General features: G+C 36.0%; 1 protein-coding gene across 1 annotated transcript; it reads right to left on the bottom strand.

The window, feature by feature from the left end:
* Positions 1-801: 801 nt before the first annotated feature.
* LOC113505127 (PAN2-PAN3 deadenylation complex subunit PAN3) lies at positions 802-21,079 on the bottom strand. The gene is made up of 15 exons (XM_026887704.1): positions 20,501-21,079; positions 20,336-20,422; positions 20,124-20,246; positions 19,552-19,639; positions 18,202-18,315; positions 13,480-13,578; positions 11,860-12,099; positions 9,649-9,803; positions 8,362-8,483; positions 7,779-7,878; positions 7,390-7,526; positions 6,486-6,564; positions 5,525-5,640; positions 3,721-3,883; positions 802-2,810 (listed from the first exon to the last, which is right to left on the bottom strand). Exons 1-15 carry the CDS (start codon positions 20,606-20,608, stop codon positions 2,694-2,696), a joined length of 1,848 nt encoding a protein of 615 aa, XP_026743505.1. The 5' UTR covers positions 20,609-21,079; the 3' UTR covers positions 802-2,693.
* Between the last annotated feature and the right edge of the window lie 826 nt (positions 21,080-21,905).

Raw genomic sequence — 21,905 nt, 5'->3', positions numbered from 1 at the left:
CCATGACTGTTCAGTGGTCTTGAAAAAGTCTTAAGATATTCAGATATTTAGTTACAAGTTTAACCAGCAAGTAGGTTGGCACTACTTTTTAAATTTTAAAAGGTTCCAACGATAGGCACCTACTCGTAGCAACTATGTCAGGACTCAGGTTATATACCAAGAAGTTAGGTAAATTAAAAGAACGTGATTGAGGGCTTATTACAGAATAAACATTCCACTATGGTTATGGTTGATGGTTCGATAGCTGAACCACTACGCCCAATTTGATAAAAAAGTGTTTATCGGTATAGTCTCTTCAGAACTGATAAAAATATTGACAGACTAGGGGAGCCGAGGGTTGTAGTTGCTACTTATTATTACATTTACAGCTATACTTACAACGCGGATATTCCTCCTACGTCGCTGTCGTATCCTTACAGGCAAAAAAGCCGGTAAACTTACTTCTGCACCACGTAATCCATGCAAACCTGTCTTTTTCTCTTTAACTTTCCTTCTTTCCTGTTTGCTCTTAGATTTACTTTATCGACAAGTAAGCAGTAAAAGAAGAGCAGTCGATCACTGCCAAGAATGCGTAAGAAAGACTTTTATTTCATCTGCATAGGTATATCTTTTCAAACTTCAATATTTATTGCGATCATGAGTAGATACAGATGTTATAAAACTTAAAGGTACATACATGATACCCAGTTAGGGCGCCGCAATACATTTGAGGATTCTAACATTACTCTATCCATGTAGAAAATACAGTTGTTGAGATACGATTATTTATTTTAAAGGATTGAATAAAATAAAACCACTAGATAATTAAAACGTTTTATTTGTTAGAAAAAAATATACACTTATAGTTATCTCAAAATATTTTTATTTCTCGTGTCCATCTCTACATAGATCGGAATTTGCAAACACATAATTCATTACCATTCAAGACCGCAAAATTGACCAATACATTGGAACTTGAAAATTTCCAAATTGGACAAAAAAAGATAAAATAAAGCTACCCTAGTAGTTAATGAAACAAAAAGCTTGCCCGGAGTAAAAGTTCTAAGGTTTCCGCAGACACTGGTACATCATTCCAAAAATACGTATTGATTTATATTTAAATACATTTATGGGTGATCACAATAATAGGATGGATGATTTGAGCGTGATTTACTTAATTGAAATAGTGCTTAGCAAAATAATTTAAAACGTTAAAACTTAGCCAAGCTCTGTTCTCTTACCCTGCTTAACATCTATATAAATAGCGTTGACTAAATTTTAAAATAATTTACCATAATTTGATCGATACTTATTAATTTATGTATATAAATTCGATAGATTGATGCATGTATCTGCGGAACCCATAGGCAGTACAGCGTGCCTAGCAATGTTTGTAGAGTTGTGGCGTTGCTGGGCACGCTGGCGGACAGGTTGTGGCAACAGTCGTGCCAAGGAAAATAACCAAAATTATAACTGCAAACTTGATTTATTATGAGGGTAAGATTGCGGCAGTTCCGCGGCCATATAAAAAGTTATTTATTGCCATGTATTTATTATTGGGATCTCTTTGATCCGCTTAACATCAAGACCCGGGTGACCGCACCTCCCTACCCTCCCGCGACATACAAATTCAGATCTACGTGACGTAACAGTTACTACGCTTACAACGTTTACACAAGTGGTTTCAGATAATTGTGCGCAGACATCGCGACGGCATCGAATAAAATCAAACGGTCTATTTTATAAAAACGCCGTATAAAAGGTGATTCTGAGTTGAATTATCAAAACCACGTGTGTGAGCTTGTCTTTCGATACACATAAGGGCGGCGCCGCGACGAGGCTCGCCGCGCCGCACAGTACCAACTGCTCAGAATTTAAAACAGTCATTTGATCGCTCCAATCATTTGTTGTAGTTAGTTTGGAATGTTTGTGGCGTTTGTTCAGGCGGCTGATCGTAACGGTACATCGATAAGGCCCTATACAAAACTATAATCGGACACTTAAAGCTTCAAGTGGGCGTGTAGTGTTCGTTTAAAAAACCACATTTATAAAAATATCGAATCATTTGTAATGTGGCGTAGATATAGCGAAGCGTCCTAGGGATCGAGACCGCTTCGGAAATGAGATCGCGTTACAACCCAGAGTCAGGAATTGTCCTTGAAAAGCAATCTACATATTGTGACGGCTCTTTCGAGCCGCAAATATTAGGGCTGCGCGAGCCCTCCTCTTCTCGAGTTTGCTAGTTCTGGTAATCCCACTGATGTATGGTACCCCAATAGGGGCTCATGTAACAAATATATCGCCACTATTTCAATAACTGCCATCAAATATAACTTGTACGAAACCAGCACAGAAGTCGCGATGCACCTACAAAAATATTTTCTTCGCGGATGACAGAATTGAACGCGCACCGTGGCGGCGGCTTCACATTACAATATACTTTAACATGTACTGCTTTTCTATACTACTAACATCCTCATAGAATGCACAAAAACGCACACACATTTACACATAGAGGGATTCTGGACATGCGACCGACGGTAAACAGTCAATACGATTCGATGTTAATTATTGCCTGAGGTGAATCGTGTTCTTGTGGGTCGCAGGTGGAGAATGCCGGTACATGAGAGCGACATCGATGAAGGCAGCATGTAACGTTATTACTTGTGTTATTGCAATGTGTAGCCGCCGCTGGCGTACGCGGACGGCGGCGGCTACGGGCCCTCGGCGGCCGCTTGCATCACTTCGTCGAAGGCCTGCTCGAGGCAATGCTTCAGCTCCGCGTAAGACACCACCAGGACGCTTTGTTCGTCGCGGGACATCAGCTCCACCTGGATGAACCAACAATATTTGATTTTACCTCTAAAATTGTGAATGTAATTTTTATTGCTCTTGATAAAATAAAAAAACAAAATAAGCTTGTGACTTTGTACACCCGACGGTATTAAAAGAAAATCTAAACAAGACTCTGTAGCTCAATTTAAGAGACAAGTGAACAATGTAACTGATATTACATTTAATATTGAAGAACCAATAAAAATTTCATCTAACATATGATTTCAAATAGCTCCACTATCATGAATGAAAACGTTTTAAAGTGTTTAGCAGTGTAACTGGGCCACGCAGGTCCTGCGGTTCGTTCAATTGGATAAATATAATCATAATAAGGATCTGCACTGGAGTGCAATTGCTCGGTGACAATCATCCTATTGTGTCATGTAATCTTCGCATCAAGTACTTGCGTCTTTCGGCGCTTCGGTAGGCCTTTGATAGCCCTTGCTCTACGGGATTTGGCAAATTAGAGGTAAATTGCAGTACATACATATGTTTGTAGAACATATTCTTCCAAGGTTTACAATTTTTTGTGAAGACTAGATTTAAAAGTCTCTCTGAATCTAAGTGATACTAATGGACACTTTGTTTAGCGATTTGCTTACACGACACCATACACGAAAAACATGCTCAATATCACTACTCAGCGCCAGATGCCTAATGAGCGCTCCACCAAATTTGACTATTCAAGCCAATAGATCCGAGACTCTTGATATGTAGTCAGACGTAACCCGGCAAAAAGGATTGGATCTCAGCGAACTACTATAAAAACGAAAAGAAGAAAAGGTTGAAAAAATTTCACCCTCCTTAACTACTCTAATGATCGTCCTCTGGAGTCTAGTTCACAACCCTTAATTTGACGAGTATGAATTGAATTTTGTTTAGAAGAAACATTTGAAAATTTCTCACCCTCGCCGTCGTTCCGCCGTCCAACTGGTTAAGGCAGTGCGCGAGGTGCGCTTGGTCGAGCCAGGGCCGCCCGTCCGCCGTCACCGAGTGAAACAGGTAGTCGCGGAACAGTTTCAACATGTAACGGTCCCCGGTCTCCGACCACGACGCGTCTAAATTCAACCTAAGGATAAATATGTTTTAGTATCGTGAATTGGAAAATTAAAAGCATCTGGAAGAGGTAGTTGGAAGAGGTTTACCTCATCAGTCTCGGTCTATACACAGGGAACTAATAGACAAATGACGACACGTGTTTGATCATCTGAAAGCTGTTTGAACAGAAGTAGAAGCGATTCTTTACCTTTTATTTTATTAGCATCCAATAATTCCTAAACAAATGTCCAGGATGTCCCTCTATAGACAAATGACTAATGTTAATCAAGCCAGTTTAGTTCTTAAGTTCACAAGACTCTGCTACTCAATTATTTTAGAATCCAATCATTTATCGTTGAACAAACACAAAAAGATTCTTCTTTAGGTAGCCGTCGTTGGAGGTTAGTCATGCGGTTTGAATCTCCATAGTCCACCATTTCTGAGTGTAGGTAATTCCCCGAGCCTAAGCTCACAAGCCCATGTTGCACAAGTTAATCGATCACAGGTTAAGCTACGCTCGATACGGTCGGTCTATACATGGTTCACCATCTATACTATTTTAACATGCTTCATGTTTCGCAAGGCACGTAAAATTGTATGTCCTGGCTGTTATAAACTGACAGTCGTTAAGGGTAGTTAGAAGCTAGAAAGTCTGTCACCAGACAAACTCAGTTGCCCAGGTAACAAGTTTGCCAGGTAACGGGTTCAGGAGGTCAGATAGGCACTCGCTCCTTGTAAGCTTGGTACTTAGGTGCATCTGATAAGACTGAAAACCGATCCCAACATAGTTGTGAAAAGACTAGGCTGATGATGATATCCAGTTAGTTTTTGAGTGTTAGTAATTCTAATATCATGCATGCTCATATAACAGAAGTTGACCAAAAAAACCATGACAGTTACCGTGACAATCAAACGTCAGAAAATCACACGAACTCCAAGTGTCATTGTCAAGTTATGCCAACAATGAACTAGATTAGAAAGCAAACATGTATGTATTCAGTGAAAGTAAATTTCACTTATGGTATCGCGACTGTCCTACTTAACGTGTCTGTCGAACAAAACGTCACATTCACGAGAATCACTGAAAATTTCCATTGCCGTTTTATATAAACATCAATTTCGTTATAATAAATGTATAAATACATACATGATGATGTTTTACCACTTACAGGTATTTTTCAGCTCCGTCGCGGGCAATCGTGATGCAACTTAGAAAAGCTTAATACAATGTTAAATAATTTCAATGAGTATTGTAAGTTTGATCTTCGATTGACGAAATTGTTTAAGTGTTATAAGTTTGTTAGCAATCTATAATTGGTGAATAAAGCGTATTAGTATTGCAGAGAAGTGGTCAAAGCGCGGAAGCTTGCATGCGTAAATATCAGCGTCATGGTACTGCGCGAACATTTTAAACAAATCATGCTTTTATTAAAGAATATCAGGGAAATGACATTAGTATTATCCGATAGCCGATATCTTATTGTTTCCACTGCTTCTAATACTCTATTTTTTATACTAAATGCGGCATCACAGCTAAATCCTTTAACTACTTTAACCATCTAATACAAAATTTCCTAAGAACGCGTAACATTCGATTTAACCTGCCTAACCCAACGTGTTCCTTTAGCACACGTTCAGACAAGCATGCAAGACGACTTCTATTGTTACTTACTCAGGTCTCTCGTTCACAACCCCTAATTTGATGAGTATGCGTAGCAGTCTTCCGTTATCGATCTCGCGAGCCAGTTGGTCTTCGAAAACATCCGCGCGCCGCTCCAACGCCTCAACCTATTGTAATATGACATAATATATTACTCTTTTAAAGAAGAAATAGGAGGTTATAAAATAATAAGTTTAGCGAGACTCACACACAGTACTAACTTCCTGTGAATTTTTACAATGTTCTCGTGTTGTCTAATGAATTAAAACCTTATCGACGTTTAAATTTGGTTCAAGTTCCTCTTTCGTATTCCCAAAGTGCTGTTTGTGAAATTCACGCTGTTTTTCTTTAAGCCAATGTTTTCTACTTACAATTAACCATCTATCGTTCTTAATGAAGTTACCCACGTTTTAAAAGAAAACATTTAGCTACTAAAGGGGTTTAGTTTTATAGGAACTGTTAGCTTCATTCCCCAAATTCTCTGGTTTAGACGTCTGCTGTTTAAAAAGAACTCTGGATGATGAAAAAAAAGTTTAAAAAAAGTGTAGTTCAATACAACGGCTATTAGTTAACAAAATACTACTATTAATTATATACTGATATTAAAAAAGACATTTAGACATGCTAACATTACATGCTTACGTAATTATGTAATTTCTACTTAAAACACGCCTACTAACATCAATCTACATGGAAATGAGTGATTCAAAATCAACGAGTATTTGACTCTAGTGTGAAAAACAGTATTTTTGTATCGTAGCATATTCCTTAGTGAGTAAAAAATAAAAACACTTTATTTAAGTGAAATTTCCACCGAGATTTTAACCATACGTCATGTAATTGCGTCAAATACTCGAAGACAACGTAAGATAATATTTTACCTATGCAATTACCTGTGAGTACGTACAAAACTACTTTCACAAGGGTAATGTGAAATGTTTTTAACATGATCTAATGTAAGAAATAATATTACCTGAGTGTAAAACCTCGCACCTATCATCGGCATGAGATCAGTGACGGAGCGGCGAGCGGTCGACGACGATAATAAATACCTAGATGGAATATTAACATAATACAGATACAACAATCTTACGTGATTCACTCAATGATGCACGCACAGTTATAAGTCGACATTTAGAGAGCACGCAAGGGATACATGGGATGGAAACATCTAAAGCTCTCGTTGCCGATCCGACGCAAGCCGTGCTACCGGTCAACGATAAGTACACAGATGCTAGCGTACAAAAAATAAATAAAATAAATCAAATTCTACATCCATTCAGTATTATACATAATTATATCTGAAAGGATAATCAGGACATACGTATTGTTTCTTTGCCAACTCTGCTTGTTCCAAAATATTGAACGCATTCAGGTGAACTGTTTGAATGATAAAATCTTCGTGTTATAATTCTGTGTCGGATATTTATTTAGCATCTGATGTGTGTCCAGTAACATGATAATATATATGATAGTGGCCGCTTATTATACTATTCTAAAGGTACAGGAATATAATATATTATGTAATATTATAACTAGTTAACAAATTGGTTATAATTTCCCCCTTATACCTAAACATGAATTATTAAGGATGGACATGAAGTATCAAAATAATAATAAAAAAACTAAGCCTATCCACCCTTTACAGATTTTCCCAGCACCCAACACTCCTTGAAAGAATAAATAACATACAATTGAATAACCTATTATACTATAGATAGTTGTCGAACAGATCTATGCAGATTGACTGCTTCACCAGACTAGTAAGGACTTCACTGTTAGTTCCCAAGAAATGAACCTATTTATAAATGTTAATGTATATAATGATATAGTAAACTATGTATGTAAGTGTGATATTAGATAAATATTTGCCATACAGTATGAGGTTCTTAAGGTCGGCGGAGTATGTTCGGGCGACGAGTTCCATGGAAGCGGCGAGGTTGTCACAGTGGATGGTGCGGCAGGCGAGAGCGAGCGCTAGGCGACCCAGGGCAGTTAGGTCGTCTTGCTGCGCCTAACATACAATTGAGAAATTAATGTTACAGCTAGTGTAATCTTAGAGACCAAATGCATTGTTTTTCCTTAGGAATTATGTATGTAAACGCGCAACTCCATTCACTTATAAGCTAAGCTAAGAGTAAGCTACTAAAGTGACTTTTTCGGAGCTAAAATAAGTAGTTTGTAAAGTAAACTCAACTTTTGACTCTTTGCTATTTTTTGATCTTTGATAGGTAGGTGGGTAGTTAGGCAGTTACGTAGTTCTTACCTGTCCGATATCGTTAGTGTTTGCATGCAGGGCGTCTATCGCGCCGCACCACGATATACGCACGCGGCATCCGTTCATCACTACTTTCGTTGGATCCAAGCTGTGAACAAAAGAGGTTTTTATTTCTTACACTATTTGTTTGTAGTTTAGTAACCTTTAGAGACCTGATTGCATGAAGCACATTAACTTTCATCAAGAATTGTAAGTCTTTAGGTTTGAACAGGGAACCTGCTTTATTGGTATGACAATTCATTGACTTCAGTTGCTGACATTCCTTATTTCAAACTCGAAGTAGGTATACATATATATATTTTAAATTATACTACTAACTAAAAACTCCGGCAAAACATAAGAACTAAGAACCGTATGCAATGATTAGTGATGTTCTTAAACTCTTGTTTTCGTTTTGGTTTCCACAAAGAAAGAACTTTGTCCATCGAATATAAGGTTTACTTTTACTCAATGACTTTCGTCAATATGCAATTCTATTCGTTAACATTTTTCCGTTTCCAGTCACAAATGGTATCTAAAAGCGTTACGAACCTACTTAACTTTAAATAGTTATAAAGCAGTGTGGGTTTACCTGCAAGCGAGTCCAGCGGTGTGAACAGCCCTCAGTGCCGCCGTCAGCTGCACCAGCAGACTCCACAGCACGGCCTCGGGCAGCAACGCTCCGCTAGCCACGGCTCGAAGCATGGCATTTTTCTGTACGTTGATACTTTGTTTTGAGATGAATACTAGCAAACTAAACTTATGTTAGCAACTGTCACATACTTATATAGCAAAGTTTTTTTTAATAGACGTTGTTGTGCGGTTCTATGATCAAACTTGATGGTCATTTGAACTCAACGAAGGCAAGTATCAATGTTTAATTTATAGACTTAAGTATTTTTATGATATGTGTAATATAAAAATTCTATATTTCCTGCTTTCACCATCATCTTGACTACAAGACGATGAGACAATTCAAAATCTACCTTATAATTATGATACCTCAATATCGACAATAATCCTACAAGGAAGTCGTAAGTATAAGTCTTTTGCGTATACGTATCATCCGATAGAAAATCTGATGTTATAATTTTACAAGAATAAAATAAAAGGTGTAAGATATAAAATATAAACATACTAAAATATTATTCATGATTCTTGATCAACAGGGACATATAAATAATAAGCGTCTGCGTCGTCGGTCATTGAGGACGAACGAATAATAATCGTACTTCGGACGATGTTTATAAATACATTAATGCATTCAGGACCTTTTCCAAGTGACATATTGTGTACCGATATTTTGCATCTAGAATTTTCCTTATTCTGTAACAGTGCTATTGCAATTTTATTTCTTTTTTTCTGCGTTTCGTTCACTTTGATATTGAACAAATTGGCTTGTTAAGGCCATGTATAATTGGTAGATTTGTTTATATATTTTAGCACGAACATTTTACTAGTTAACTTGGTGCGGGTGATTTGAAAATTACTTTTTTGTTTTTATTATTATACCTTTTTTGGGCTTTTTATAAAAGCCAGGATCATACTGGCACACATACATGACTTTTTATGTAGTTGCAAAAAAGAATCAGCGGTCTCCAAGGCGTAAAGAAGTATCTAATTTCCACAACTGCAATACTTTTACTATAAAGTGGAAACTAATCATGGTGATACACTAGGACTTTCCCGATAAGATCTCTGTACAGCGTAATGCTAACAGCTATAAGCAGTAAACTGTAACATTTGTCGTATTTGTTGAAATATCATGATCTCTTCATTTTTAAGCCAGCGGTACGCTGTTCAACAATACGTTTCAGCGTATCATCAGCATTAGAGGTGCCGGTAAGTCTTCTGGTGTCAAATGTGATGTTCTACGAACCTGGTGGGTGTAGGGCCGTGGCGCATCGGGGTCGGAGGAGAAGGGGTCGTGGAATGCGCCGTTCGCGTCGTTCGAGTTGGTGCCGCCGCCGCCCGACAGGTACTTGTTCATAAGGGTCACGCAGGCGGGGTGGTAGCTGTATACCAGTACCATTGCTAATAACAAAGAAGGATTATTGTAAACTTTAGTAATCTGCAATTGAAAGGTATTTTTTTTAGTAACATAACTGTACTAATACCAATTTCTTAGCGTATATGTTTAGATACCGGCAAAACATTCTTGGAGCTAAGTTCAACATTTCCCTCTTTCTCATGTAGTTAGTGTTTTCATTAACTTAAAAACAAAATCGAAAATGCCAACCTCACTTTTGCTAAGATGTCGATGTGTCTGTCATCAAGCTGCAGTTCATAAACCGTGATGGCTAGGTAGATTATATTTTACAAGTGATGTATTCTGTTGTCGCTAAACAACTAATAATGGAAATAAACATCAAGTTACGAAACTATTGCGACGTTCATAAATTTGAAGAATGATCCATTTTTGTTTTCATTTGAATATTTGTATGGAATACTTTGTGTCGAGAGTTCGACTCGAGCTTGACCAGTTTTTTCATATTTTGATTTAAGATTTATTGCCATAGCATGTAATGATAAATCAATCCAAATAATTTAAGATTAAATAAAAAATTAAGTGCAAAAATTTTAGTTATTGCAATTGTAAATAAAATCATCGCAACGTTTTTCCAGATATTTGATTCCTGTTATCCTGTTTGACACGATTGAATATGGAAAACAATTTGAAATTAAAATTTTATCCAATTTAGCATTTATGTTTGCGCCACCTTTGGGTTGTATACATAATTTATTTGTTAGCGGACAATTTTAATGCATAAGGTCAAACCACGTGCATCTTGCATCAATATTTAAATTAGAACAATCTCAACGTTGTTCGGAAACTTATTAATGCAGGCAATTGATATTGATATGAACGCAAACACTTCAATTACCATTCACACAGTGATTGCAGGGCAGTGAAAAAAGGTTTACATTATTTTCAATACCTAGAATATTTAGATAAACTTAATAGTTCTAAACTCTAACATCATTAACTTTTACTACCAAATAAATAATGTTAGTTCTTTTTAATATCTATTACATAAAAATCTCCTAAACGAATCGACCTACTGAGACTAAAACAAAAACTATTTTTTATAGCCTCATTTTTCTTCTTTTATTCCCTTGAACTAATTTGTATGACAAAACAACGTTTGCTGGGACAGCTAGTCTAAAATATAAATTTCTTGATCACGGTGTACTTAATTTAACTAGTCCGAAACGGTTCGACAGATTCTCATGTAATTTTGTATGTGTTTGGACATCGGAGGTCTGAAAATCGGACATCCTCCGTTTTCTTTTCATACATTTTTTTCGCCTAACACCTTTTGGTGGGACAGCTAGTATGACATAAATGATACAACGCAGCAATCCGCGTGTTCAGACAGACTATTATTGGTGTGGGAAAATAGCACAATAGTCAGTCCCAGTGAACAATTTGATACTCAATTAGTAACAACCTCTTCTATAGAACGGTGAACAGAAGTACAATAAAATTGCCGGAACTAATGCCATTTAATGGCAAGACAATTGCTGAAGGTTTTCTTTGTACCTCAGTACTAATTATAGTTGTCATTTGGCGCAAGAGAATTAAATCAATTAACTGTTGCAACTATTGGTCGTAATTAAACTGATCTCGCTGTTTCAATATTTGGAAACCAAAAAGTATTTGCTACCCATATAACACAGCATGAATGGTCTGAGGGTAAGCAAAAATTCATATTAAGTATTAGTTAAATTGAGTTGATGAGATTGTTCTTTGGAAATGTAAATTTAAAATCCTGGCACTTGGCGCTGGACTGAAAAAAAAGCAATACTTAATTATGTGCGAGTGAATACGCATACACACAGTGAATACAATGCGTGTTTGATAAGAATCGATCGGGCCATTAGATATCGAGCAAAAGTAAAAGGAAGGGCAAAAGAGCTTCGACTATCGTGAAATTTTACAAATCCATCTAGATACGAGTATATTATAGACAATGTCGTCTTATTTTTGTTTTCAAAAATAGCTGGCTTTTGTGCATACCAAAAAAAAGATACCGAGCAAAGCCCAATCATACAGGTACTAGTTAAAGAATGAGCCGATCATACTTACAGTGATCTCCGAAAGCCTTGGTCGTGAACCAGTCGTGGAACCTAACTATGTTGGGGTGGTCGATTTGCTTCCACATTTCCAGACGTTTCGTTGCTGATGTGGTGTAGGAGTGGAGGCGGCGCAGCGCGTACTGTTCCCCCGTGTGTCGGTGTAGCGCGCGGTAGGAGGTCGCGATCGAATGTGGCGCTGATCCTTCCAGGGGGATCAGTTCCGAGTACATCTCGACGTTTTCAGGTAAATCTGTATAGAGTAAGAGTTATAGCTTAAATAACTAGTCTAGTAACCGAACATGCTCGTCAACATTTTTGTGTGATGAGAAAACCGATGCAAATTGATAGAGGATATAAGCAAAAGTCTAATGCAAGCCAGATCTTTAAAATAGCCGAAAAGTCACTGAGCCAATCCCACCAAGCGCGATGTTCCGCGTGTTCGATTCTAGCGTAGGACTATAGCTTGACCACAACCGCTGTACCGCACCCTAGGAAAACATGGCGAGGCGGGGGAGGGGGGGGGAGGAGTTTGTGTTATGATTATCATTTGACAGTTTAAGGTGGAACTGTTGTAGAAATTCTAAAATTATTGAAATTCTCTATTTAAACGATTTTGACTTTATACGCCAATGATTAAAATGGATATTTTATATTAAATAAGTATACCTGAATGATTCATTTAATTAATTTCGTTCATAGTATTTGCGAAACCTGTGCTCGACGACAGACAATAACCGTGATAGTATAGGAACATAATATTGAAATTAAATAAAATTGATACGCGATGCAATGGTGTTGGCGTTGTTTTAAATAAAAGTGGTTCATAAAAGCATAACTGACAATTCAATATATTTTACAAAAAGGAGTAACGGTTATTCTGACATAGATTCTGTTTCATCTTCCTTTTCGCCATCGGAACTGGAGTCGGAGTCGTTTTGTAAATTTATAAAAGGTTCGATATTCCATAATGTCATCGAACTTACTATCATGATCCCAGTAACTGTTTTAAATTTTTTGGACATGATCTTCACATCTCTGCCATTTTTCTGATTTGGTCAATATGCTTATCTTTTTTTCGCAGTACCCCGTAGCATCCGCTGCCAGTTTTGCAATATTAGCATCACTTTTAAATTCAAAACTTTCTTTGTCTGCTTTTCTTTTCTTGAATTCCTATCTTGTAATATTTACCTCATGTGCATCTGACACACAGTCCGAAACAAACGACACTAGCTGCCGCCGTAAGCGTTGGCGGCCGACTGACACATCGTGTCGGCCGGTTCCCTCCCCCTCCTCGCCGCGCACATACCTAAGGCGCAGTATAGCAGTTGCGGTCAAGCTATAGTGTTGCGTGATTCACGAATGCTTGTCTTGGGTCTAGGTTTCTTGGTGCATGTGACTTGAATGTTTGTGAATTCCTCACGATGCAAGCATTAGTCGACTTAGATCGGGAGTCGTTTAAAAAAGAAATTGTTTGTTTTGATTGTTGCTATCATTACACCATACCACGGACTAGCACAGTGACAATTCTGTACTTTTCTTGAGTTGATATTAGGCTTAGCGGTACGTAAGATTAGCCAAGTAATTGCCTAAAATAGGTCAGTATACCTCGTAAAATAATGTAGTAACATACCTGGGAACTGTCGAGGGTCGGTCTGCAGGAACACATCGTCATTCCTCTCGTATATCTCTGACCGGATCGTTTCTGGCATGTAGAACGATGCGGCGAGACCTTAACAAAGAATAGAATACATGTTTATCTTTACCATGTCAACGTAATATCGGGAAATAATCACGTAAGTGACGTGAAGCCCAAATATCTTGTCGTCCCAATTTTATTACTTAGTTCTTTAAGCAGATTTTTAAATGAGGATTGGAATTTTCTGATCTTGTTTCATTTGGACAATATTAACAATGGACCACCATTGTTTTTGCTATCCAAAATAGAATATATACCATACATGGATATCAGACTTTGATATGTAATAAAGTCGCAGCATATGTCACACAATACATTTTTCGTTGAGTTAGTATCGATAAGCAGAATGTATAGGAATTTGCTTACATAATTAAAATATAGCATTGGTACAGAAATAAAGTTTTCGAAAACATTCACTTTTCACACGTAGTATTCGAGTTTTAATAAACACAGATTTAAACAAGAAATTGATTTCATGAAGGATTTTTTTTGTCTTTACCGTTTAAATCCCTCTGTAGGTTTAAAGGCTGATTTTGTACTAGAGAATTTATTGAAGGATTTAAAATCACTATTCATATAAAAAATCAGGACTTGAAACAAGAATTTGTTGATGACACAATTCTTTAGAGCATACGGGAATTGAAACAGCAGCACTTGATTTGTCCATTCGCACATTTGATGCCAATTAAACGACCTTCAAGTCAAATCAATCATTATACTTTGGAAGACGTGTCAAAGACTATATTTTAGAACAGAGACATATAAAAAAACTAATATCTTTCGCAAAGCATTTACATACACAATTTTCACCCAAACTTCGACTAATTAACAATAATTTACGCTAGCTTTAACTTGTACACATGTCTTTGTATTTTGTGTTCTCATGCGAAAATCGAGTGCGTTCCACGTTGCGAATGCAGTAGGGGTAACTTATTATTCCACTCCGTCATCCGTGCAGTCAAAGGCGTAATTGTATGGGGGAGGCTAATTACAGGTAAAAAGGTAATATGAGACTGTGATTAATAAAAGGTTTGTGACTATGTGATTCAGTGGGAATATGAAATTAAAACCAGTAGATGCAATCCAAATGCCATCTGTCTCAGTCAAATACATCACATTCAATATTTTTTTATTGCGCATATACTTCTTATTATAGAGTAAAGCCTCGAAAAAAGATTAAAGCTATTTATTACCACATCACTTGAAGAAAAGCAAGGCAAGCGAAACTACGGGGCACAGCTGATAAAATTACATGGGTAATAAACCTAGCGTCAGCCAGAGAATTCTAAGAAATATTTGATAAGAAACTCTTAACCGTAACAATGAGCGCAGCAATTTAAAGCTAATTCTACTTAACACTATTAATTTGACAACAAAAACAAATACATTGTTTAGAATATAGAAGGAAAAGCGATAAAGTAAAAAGAAATGCTGAGCACAATAACAATTGCATTGCAAGGTAAACACTTAGCAGGTGCTATTGGCATTTGATAAGTCGACACAAATGCAGCACAATCGCATCACGTTAATTACCTAGCAACATTTTATGCTAGACTTATATGGACCCGTATATAATAATTACATAATATACGAATTAATTTAGGGCAGTATTTGATACAGAACAATTTTGTATTGACTTCATTTTTTAGAATATTTTTCTTTTCAATTGTTTTCGGCCTAGCGAAGGCCCCCCTCTTTAGTCTTTTTTAATTGTTTCTTGACTAACATTGATGATTCTGTTCTGTTTATATTCTTTGATTTTAGTTAATGTTGTATGTATAAAATATGTTTTTTGATATAATTATAAAAATATAGATACATAAAGAGTAAAAACATCAACAGTTTAACTTATACCTAAATTTTAATACATAACGTCAGACCGTCTGTAGGTTTGAATTAAGCTTTCAAAAATTCAGGATAAAAAAGGAACGATGTTTAAATAATGAATAATATATGTCTAGCAAATCTTTTGAATACCATAAATATATAAGGAGAGCAAAATACATAATACAAGAAGTTTCTTGTTGAAATAAAAACAATATTGTAATTAATATCAACATGAAGTTTTGCGATCATTTGGTATTCAGTATTTGTCGCGCAATTTATTTACACAATACTGTCGCATATCAGACCATTTTTGTCATACTGAATTTTAGTAAAATTCAACAACGTTTGTATGTTTTGGTTGATAGCCCTGTTTCCTTAGCAAACATCCGATACAAGACACTAGTTACAAAAAAAAATGAGATCTGTGGGACGCTATTTGATGTACTTTTATACTTTATTCAGATATATTTTTCTATAAATAAATTGTTAAAAATCATGCCACGCGAAAACCTTAACGATTACTCAACATTAGTCACGGTACTAAGGAACAATCATGCATGTAAAATAGTCAACATTAATCACACGTGGATAGGAAATGCTAAACAAAAACAATGGATATAAACGTCAGTATCGATCTAATAACTTCGCAGTAAGCAATACCAAACCATGGCCTATCACAATTCAGTATGACGTAAACCTAGAATGGCATATGATAATGTTACACGTTATGTATGTGATTTTCAATCGTGACCGCTAGAATAGCAAATCGACATTGAATTTCTAAGTTCTGCATATTATGTTAAGTTGGTGTGATTTGTTTTATGTTAAGCGGATGCTGTCTGGACTGTTACGGGATGACATTGTCCACGCGGTGCCTTCTACACGCGTCCCGTCACGCGGGTATGAACTCGCGTGTACGTAGTATTACCAGCACAATCCGTTTACATGCATCGCGTCTTGAAATTACGCGAGTACTTCACTAATGCGAGATTATTATCGCGTCACGATACGCGCAGAAGCCATGGTTGTTGTATTTAAACAATAAGCGTTAATAGTTGAAACAGCTGCTTATCAAGCCAATAATATGTTAGTCGCTTTTTACGACGTTTTTAGTAAATCATGTTTATGAAGCTTGTCCTTCCTTGAGAAATATATAATTCTTCTTAAATAGGACAAGAGACCTAAATAGAATAAGTTCCATGATCAAGAAGAACGCAGAGTTTAGCATTGAACATAACATAAACATATCCAAGGCAGGCAGGAATGTCTACTGTATTCAATAGATTGTCGCTGGAATTGTTGTTATAAATATACAATTAAAAATTAATATGAATAGGTAAACCTATTTTCACAAGTACAAAATAATAAACATTTGAAACATTCTTAATAGGAACGCATATAGGTCTCACGATTCACACACACCAGTGCGTAACGGAGGGGAATACTTGAGATTTAACACGTTAATGCATACGTGTCACCGGCTCACAAGACAACTACGACAATTTGCATTTGATTCGCAACCGACGCCGCTAACAACTGTAATTTTCCAATTTCCGTTTAAGGAATAACAAGGTGTACTGCGCTTCATTTCCTCCAGGCACCCCAGACGTCAATCAAGATTAACTGCATCATTTTAGTATTAGCAATTGTTTATCTTGTCGGTATTGCGGCAATGCGAGTCGATTATTGTTCGACGGCAAGGTTCGTGTGAAATATTACAATCACATAATTTTATCAGACTTATAACTAAGTGGCACGATAAGCAGGCGACGCAATGTTTCATTTCAACTATATCTATCGATCTGCGTGTAGTTTAAAGAGATAACGGAGTTAACATTCCCGATGAGTTATCTATCGATCTTGTGCCTTTTGTCGTGTTTACATAGCAAGCAACTATTCTATAATTTAATTAGTGTATCATTAAGTCTAATGCGATAGCTTAGATAACCGTCTACGACGACGTTTGTCTTTAAAGGAATGGAAATAATTGTAATTATAAGAAAATAAAAATCAAGCAATCTAAAATAGAATTTTGTAGATGGTTGTCAGTACTGATTGAAATAGTCCTAGTGTTTGAGGTCGGTGTGTAAAATATGCAAAGTGGTGCTTCAGTCGAAGACGGCCCAAGTTAACGGTCGATATATTATCTGTTGATACAAATATAACCAACAAGCTACAATATTAAACAAGATTTTTGTAGAATTTCCACCGTAATTATATATTTAATTGGAAAAGGTTGTTATATTGACTATTTAAGAGATAAATGCTTCGAGTGTGTTCTTCGCATTATCTTGCAATACAATATTTGCTGATACGCTGTGATTATAATATCGTTTGTTCAACGTATGCGTCAGAGTAATTGACATTTCGCACAGCTTCTAATGATTTAAATTGAGCTCGTTATATCGAGACATTACCGAGTAATAAACAACGGTCGCTGGAGTCAATATCGCTAGCTTGTACATCTATTGAGCACTAAATATCGCTATTACTGCACAAATTATACACTACTTTTTAGTTCGCCGGCGAAGATTTTCGCTCAATCGTTAGCAAAAAGACAAATTAAGAAAGTGACCCCTACTGCTTTCAAATTAAGGTTGATATCAAAATGTTAAGACCAAACGCAGCTTAGTACTACTACACGTGTACAGCTGACTACTCACCTCATTAACAAGGCTTTACATAATCTCTAAGAGTGACAGTCGAGGATCAGGATACGATGTGGGTTAATTCGCTTAAAGGCTATTGTAATTTATTTATAACATATACTTACACATTACTTTCAAATTAAGCCTATAGTATGTCGAAATATGTAAATTAGTATATTACCTGATTTGGAAGTCATGGGGCCAATGTGTGTGGGTGTTCCCGAGTATATCTGTGTTGCGTAAGGCGACGCTGCACCAGCGCCGACCGCCCCACTCATACATGCCTCCGGAGGACCTGGAGAACATAATCGAAGACTATGTAGTTGAAAACATTACTTTCATTATGAAGGTGAGTATATGTGGAGGAGCTATGAGATCTTTAGAGCAAGATGGTGGACTACACAGCTTGTAGAAGCTTCTTACTTCTACATAGACTTACTTCAAAAGTTCATAAAACGCCATTTCGAGTAAGTAATTTGCCAAAAAATGTTGACAGCAATTAGCTAAAAAAAGCGCCGTGTATCGGCGGGAATCTGCATTGCCTGATTCACGTAGCCTTATTTTTTTTATAAATATCATAAAATAACTTTTCATTGCACATATTTGTTTTTCACTCGAGAAACGAGTGGCTAGGCTCTGAAGATACTCGTTGTTTAGCTCAAAACTGCTTACGTAATAAGTAAAGAGCTATGAAAGTACGATATATACAGATGCTTTTACTTTGTAGACTGTAAACATAGTAATTTTCTAAGTAGGCAATTGAAAGCTTTGTGTGTCCGTTCCGCCGACATCGTATATTATAAATAGAAATACATAATGACATATTAGCGATCGGTAGTGGTTCTATTTCCGATGTGAAACGTGCTTGTTGTTGTTGGGCAATTTATTGAATACATTACTACCTATTGCCTTTGACTCCGCCCTCTAACTGTTGGTTATCGTGGTAAAAGTCACTTATGTTCTTTCTTGAGATTCAAACTTATCGTGGTTCCAAAGAATGTGTATATTTTTGTGAAACGATACTCATTTTTTAAACCGAAAGCCTTATTAGCTGATGACGCGTCAGTGATGAATATGACAACGTTTATGCATATTAATTAAATAAATTATAACTTTATAATTAATCTCATAAATGTTATAACATTACTTTGTGTTTTGTAATCTTGTAATGTTACATACATTACACCAGTCATTTAAAGATAAACTGCAATAGTTTAAAACCGATAAGAAACTACGCCCTTATACTTCAAGGCGTAAATTATAAATGGCTACCATATCTAAAACATGGTTGAATTTCAGATAAGAGCCATGTATTGAAAATTACTTATTACTGACCACAGGTAATATGTACTGCAGTAACCAATTATGTCTAGTAAATTCTTAGATGGTTGTTGGTATATTTTTTTTGCTATAACTTCATAACATAAAATTCATGATCATAATTTGTAGAAAATTTCTATCCAAATAACCTATACTATATTATATTGGATAGGCTAAAAAAATCTTCTATTAAAATGCAATAGTAACTTACCAATGGAAGTGGAAGAATTAAGTGCTCCGGTTGTGTTTAGACTGTCTGAGTTTGTTGAGTAGAAGTATGTAGTTCCACCAACATTTTCCTATTGAAAAACCAAAGAGTTTTTATGAAACCTACAGCTCACTCATTCAAATACTTACATATACTATTAGTACTATATTCATTACATAAATTATTAATCAAAATACTATGATATTTTTGTTCTTTTCTCAAACAAGGCAGTAATACCCTCAGCTAAATTAATAACAAGATTAAGATCAAGTTTTGAAAGTTGGTCATGGAAAACAGGTTGTTCACAATGTGACTTACAGTTATAAGGATAATACCCTTTACATTTAAACTCTTATACACTCAAATAACTTGAATTGTCATTTAATTCCCTGCCCTACTTAACAAACACAACATTATGACTCATATATAACACCTCAATTTAAATTTATATAAATGTAAATCTTTTAAACATTCATTATTCATTTATTATACTTAACATTAACCATTTAAGGTACAGTTTGTTTGTTTGGTTGCAATTATTGTTTTTAAATCTAGATTAGGAATTTAATATTTACCTGATGCACTTGTGATGTGTTTGGGACACCAGACAATTGTGAAGGTGATGAGCTTTCAGGGGATTCAGGCAGAATGGCGGGCTGAGCAAAATAGTTCATGGGAACAAACTCAGTGATCACCACCTGACACAAACACCAACAATATAAAATATGTTTACTAAGCACAGCAAGTGACATGTCTAATGTAAACAAAATGTTCATAAGTATCTTACCTTTTTAATGGCTGTTGGTGAAGACTCCAAACTAAGTTTTCCAAGGGCCTGGTTCAAGGACCTTGTTGGAGTCGAAGTGGACCGATTCTGAAACATAAACACGTAAATTTGGCTTCTAAATTTAATGAACGAACTACACACACAAACTTACGAAAGTCTACTCACCATGTAGGTCGCCAACTTCGACTCCTGAGGAAGCCCATTTGTAGGAGGGGAATATTGTAAAAAAATAGAAGGGTCCATAGTCTCCAACTCACGATGTAACCAACTCATGATGAATAACAAAAAAGACGTGCGTATGTAAGGTAACTCGGTTGCGGGTATGTGACGAACGGCTTGACGTTTGATTGTAGCTACGCGAAACGAACTTCGTTCACCTCAGTGAACATCAACAACCCATCTTCCTCGCCTGTCACATAAACCTTACTAAACTCAAACATCACAACTGCTGACCGTGATCTCGGACATTTTCGCTTTCTTTTCTCTGTAGATACTTGATACACTATTTAACAGCCGTGACAGACGATCAAGCCATACACAAATATGCGATTACTAATCTCATTGTCACAAAACTTATGTGTAATACATTCGCTCATCAATCAATTAATTCATACGTAGGTCAGTAGACTTTTTAATAAGTATAAAACATTTAAAATTTCTAAACAAAAAAACAGGATTGGGACACGAAGACAAATACACAGTAATAGGTATTAACTATATCTACCAAAGAGTAAAGTAATACAACGAGAAAAGACATCTAGAGTTTTTGTGTACACAATTTGAAGCGCCATCTACATTTTTGTACGAGAGTAGCATAGAAACTCACGCAACTGTGAATTTCTTATACAGACCAGATTATTGGTAGACAGAACTAATATTGGTAAATTATTTGAAGTTACAAATAATTTACTAATGTCAGTTACGAGATTTAATCAAAAAAACGGTCCCATTTTTGTATCTGCTCTCGCGGTTGACTATGAATATATTATAACTAAAAAAAAGTCATGCAATCGGCACCTATACATGGCTTTAGCATTTTTGAAACCGGTACATTAACATTTAAAAGTGTAAATGTAATCATTGCGTACGCTATTCTATATTTTGATCTTTTTTAAAAGCACTCTGCGAGCACGGTGTTCGTATCTAAATTGAACTTGGTCTATGGAAATTAACAGCAAATTGGAACGTTTGAGTGTACTGTTCAAAATAATAGATGGCATTGTAATCGGAATAATTTTATTTTTGTTTCTCATCTATAACAACAAATTATTAATTTTGTAAAAGTATGTTAGCCAATAATCTGTTTTGACATTTCATTACATAACTTTTTAAGTAAATAATGAAATTCTGCTATAAAGTTAGTTGTACATTGTCAGTGTTAAATCCAAAGAAATAAACCCTTCGGTTTGTGATGTAGCTTACGAGAATACTTTTACTTATTTATTTATCCTGTTCGAGATATTATAGATAACAGACAATTATATTCATTTTTGTAAAATCAACAATAAGTACTATTTAAGTGCTCATTCAAACTGAGGAGTGTCTTTTATTTTCTTCTCAAAACGCGGAT

The sequence above is a fragment of the Trichoplusia ni genome, chromosome 1, assembly GCF_003590095.1.
Source record: "Trichoplusia ni isolate ovarian cell line Hi5 chromosome 1, tn1, whole genome shotgun sequence".
NCBI classification, from domain to species: Eukaryota; Metazoa; Arthropoda; class Insecta; order Lepidoptera; family Noctuidae; genus Trichoplusia; species Trichoplusia ni.
Note: the sequence above shows the minus strand (reverse complement) of the source record. Positions and strands in the feature narration are given on the sequence as shown.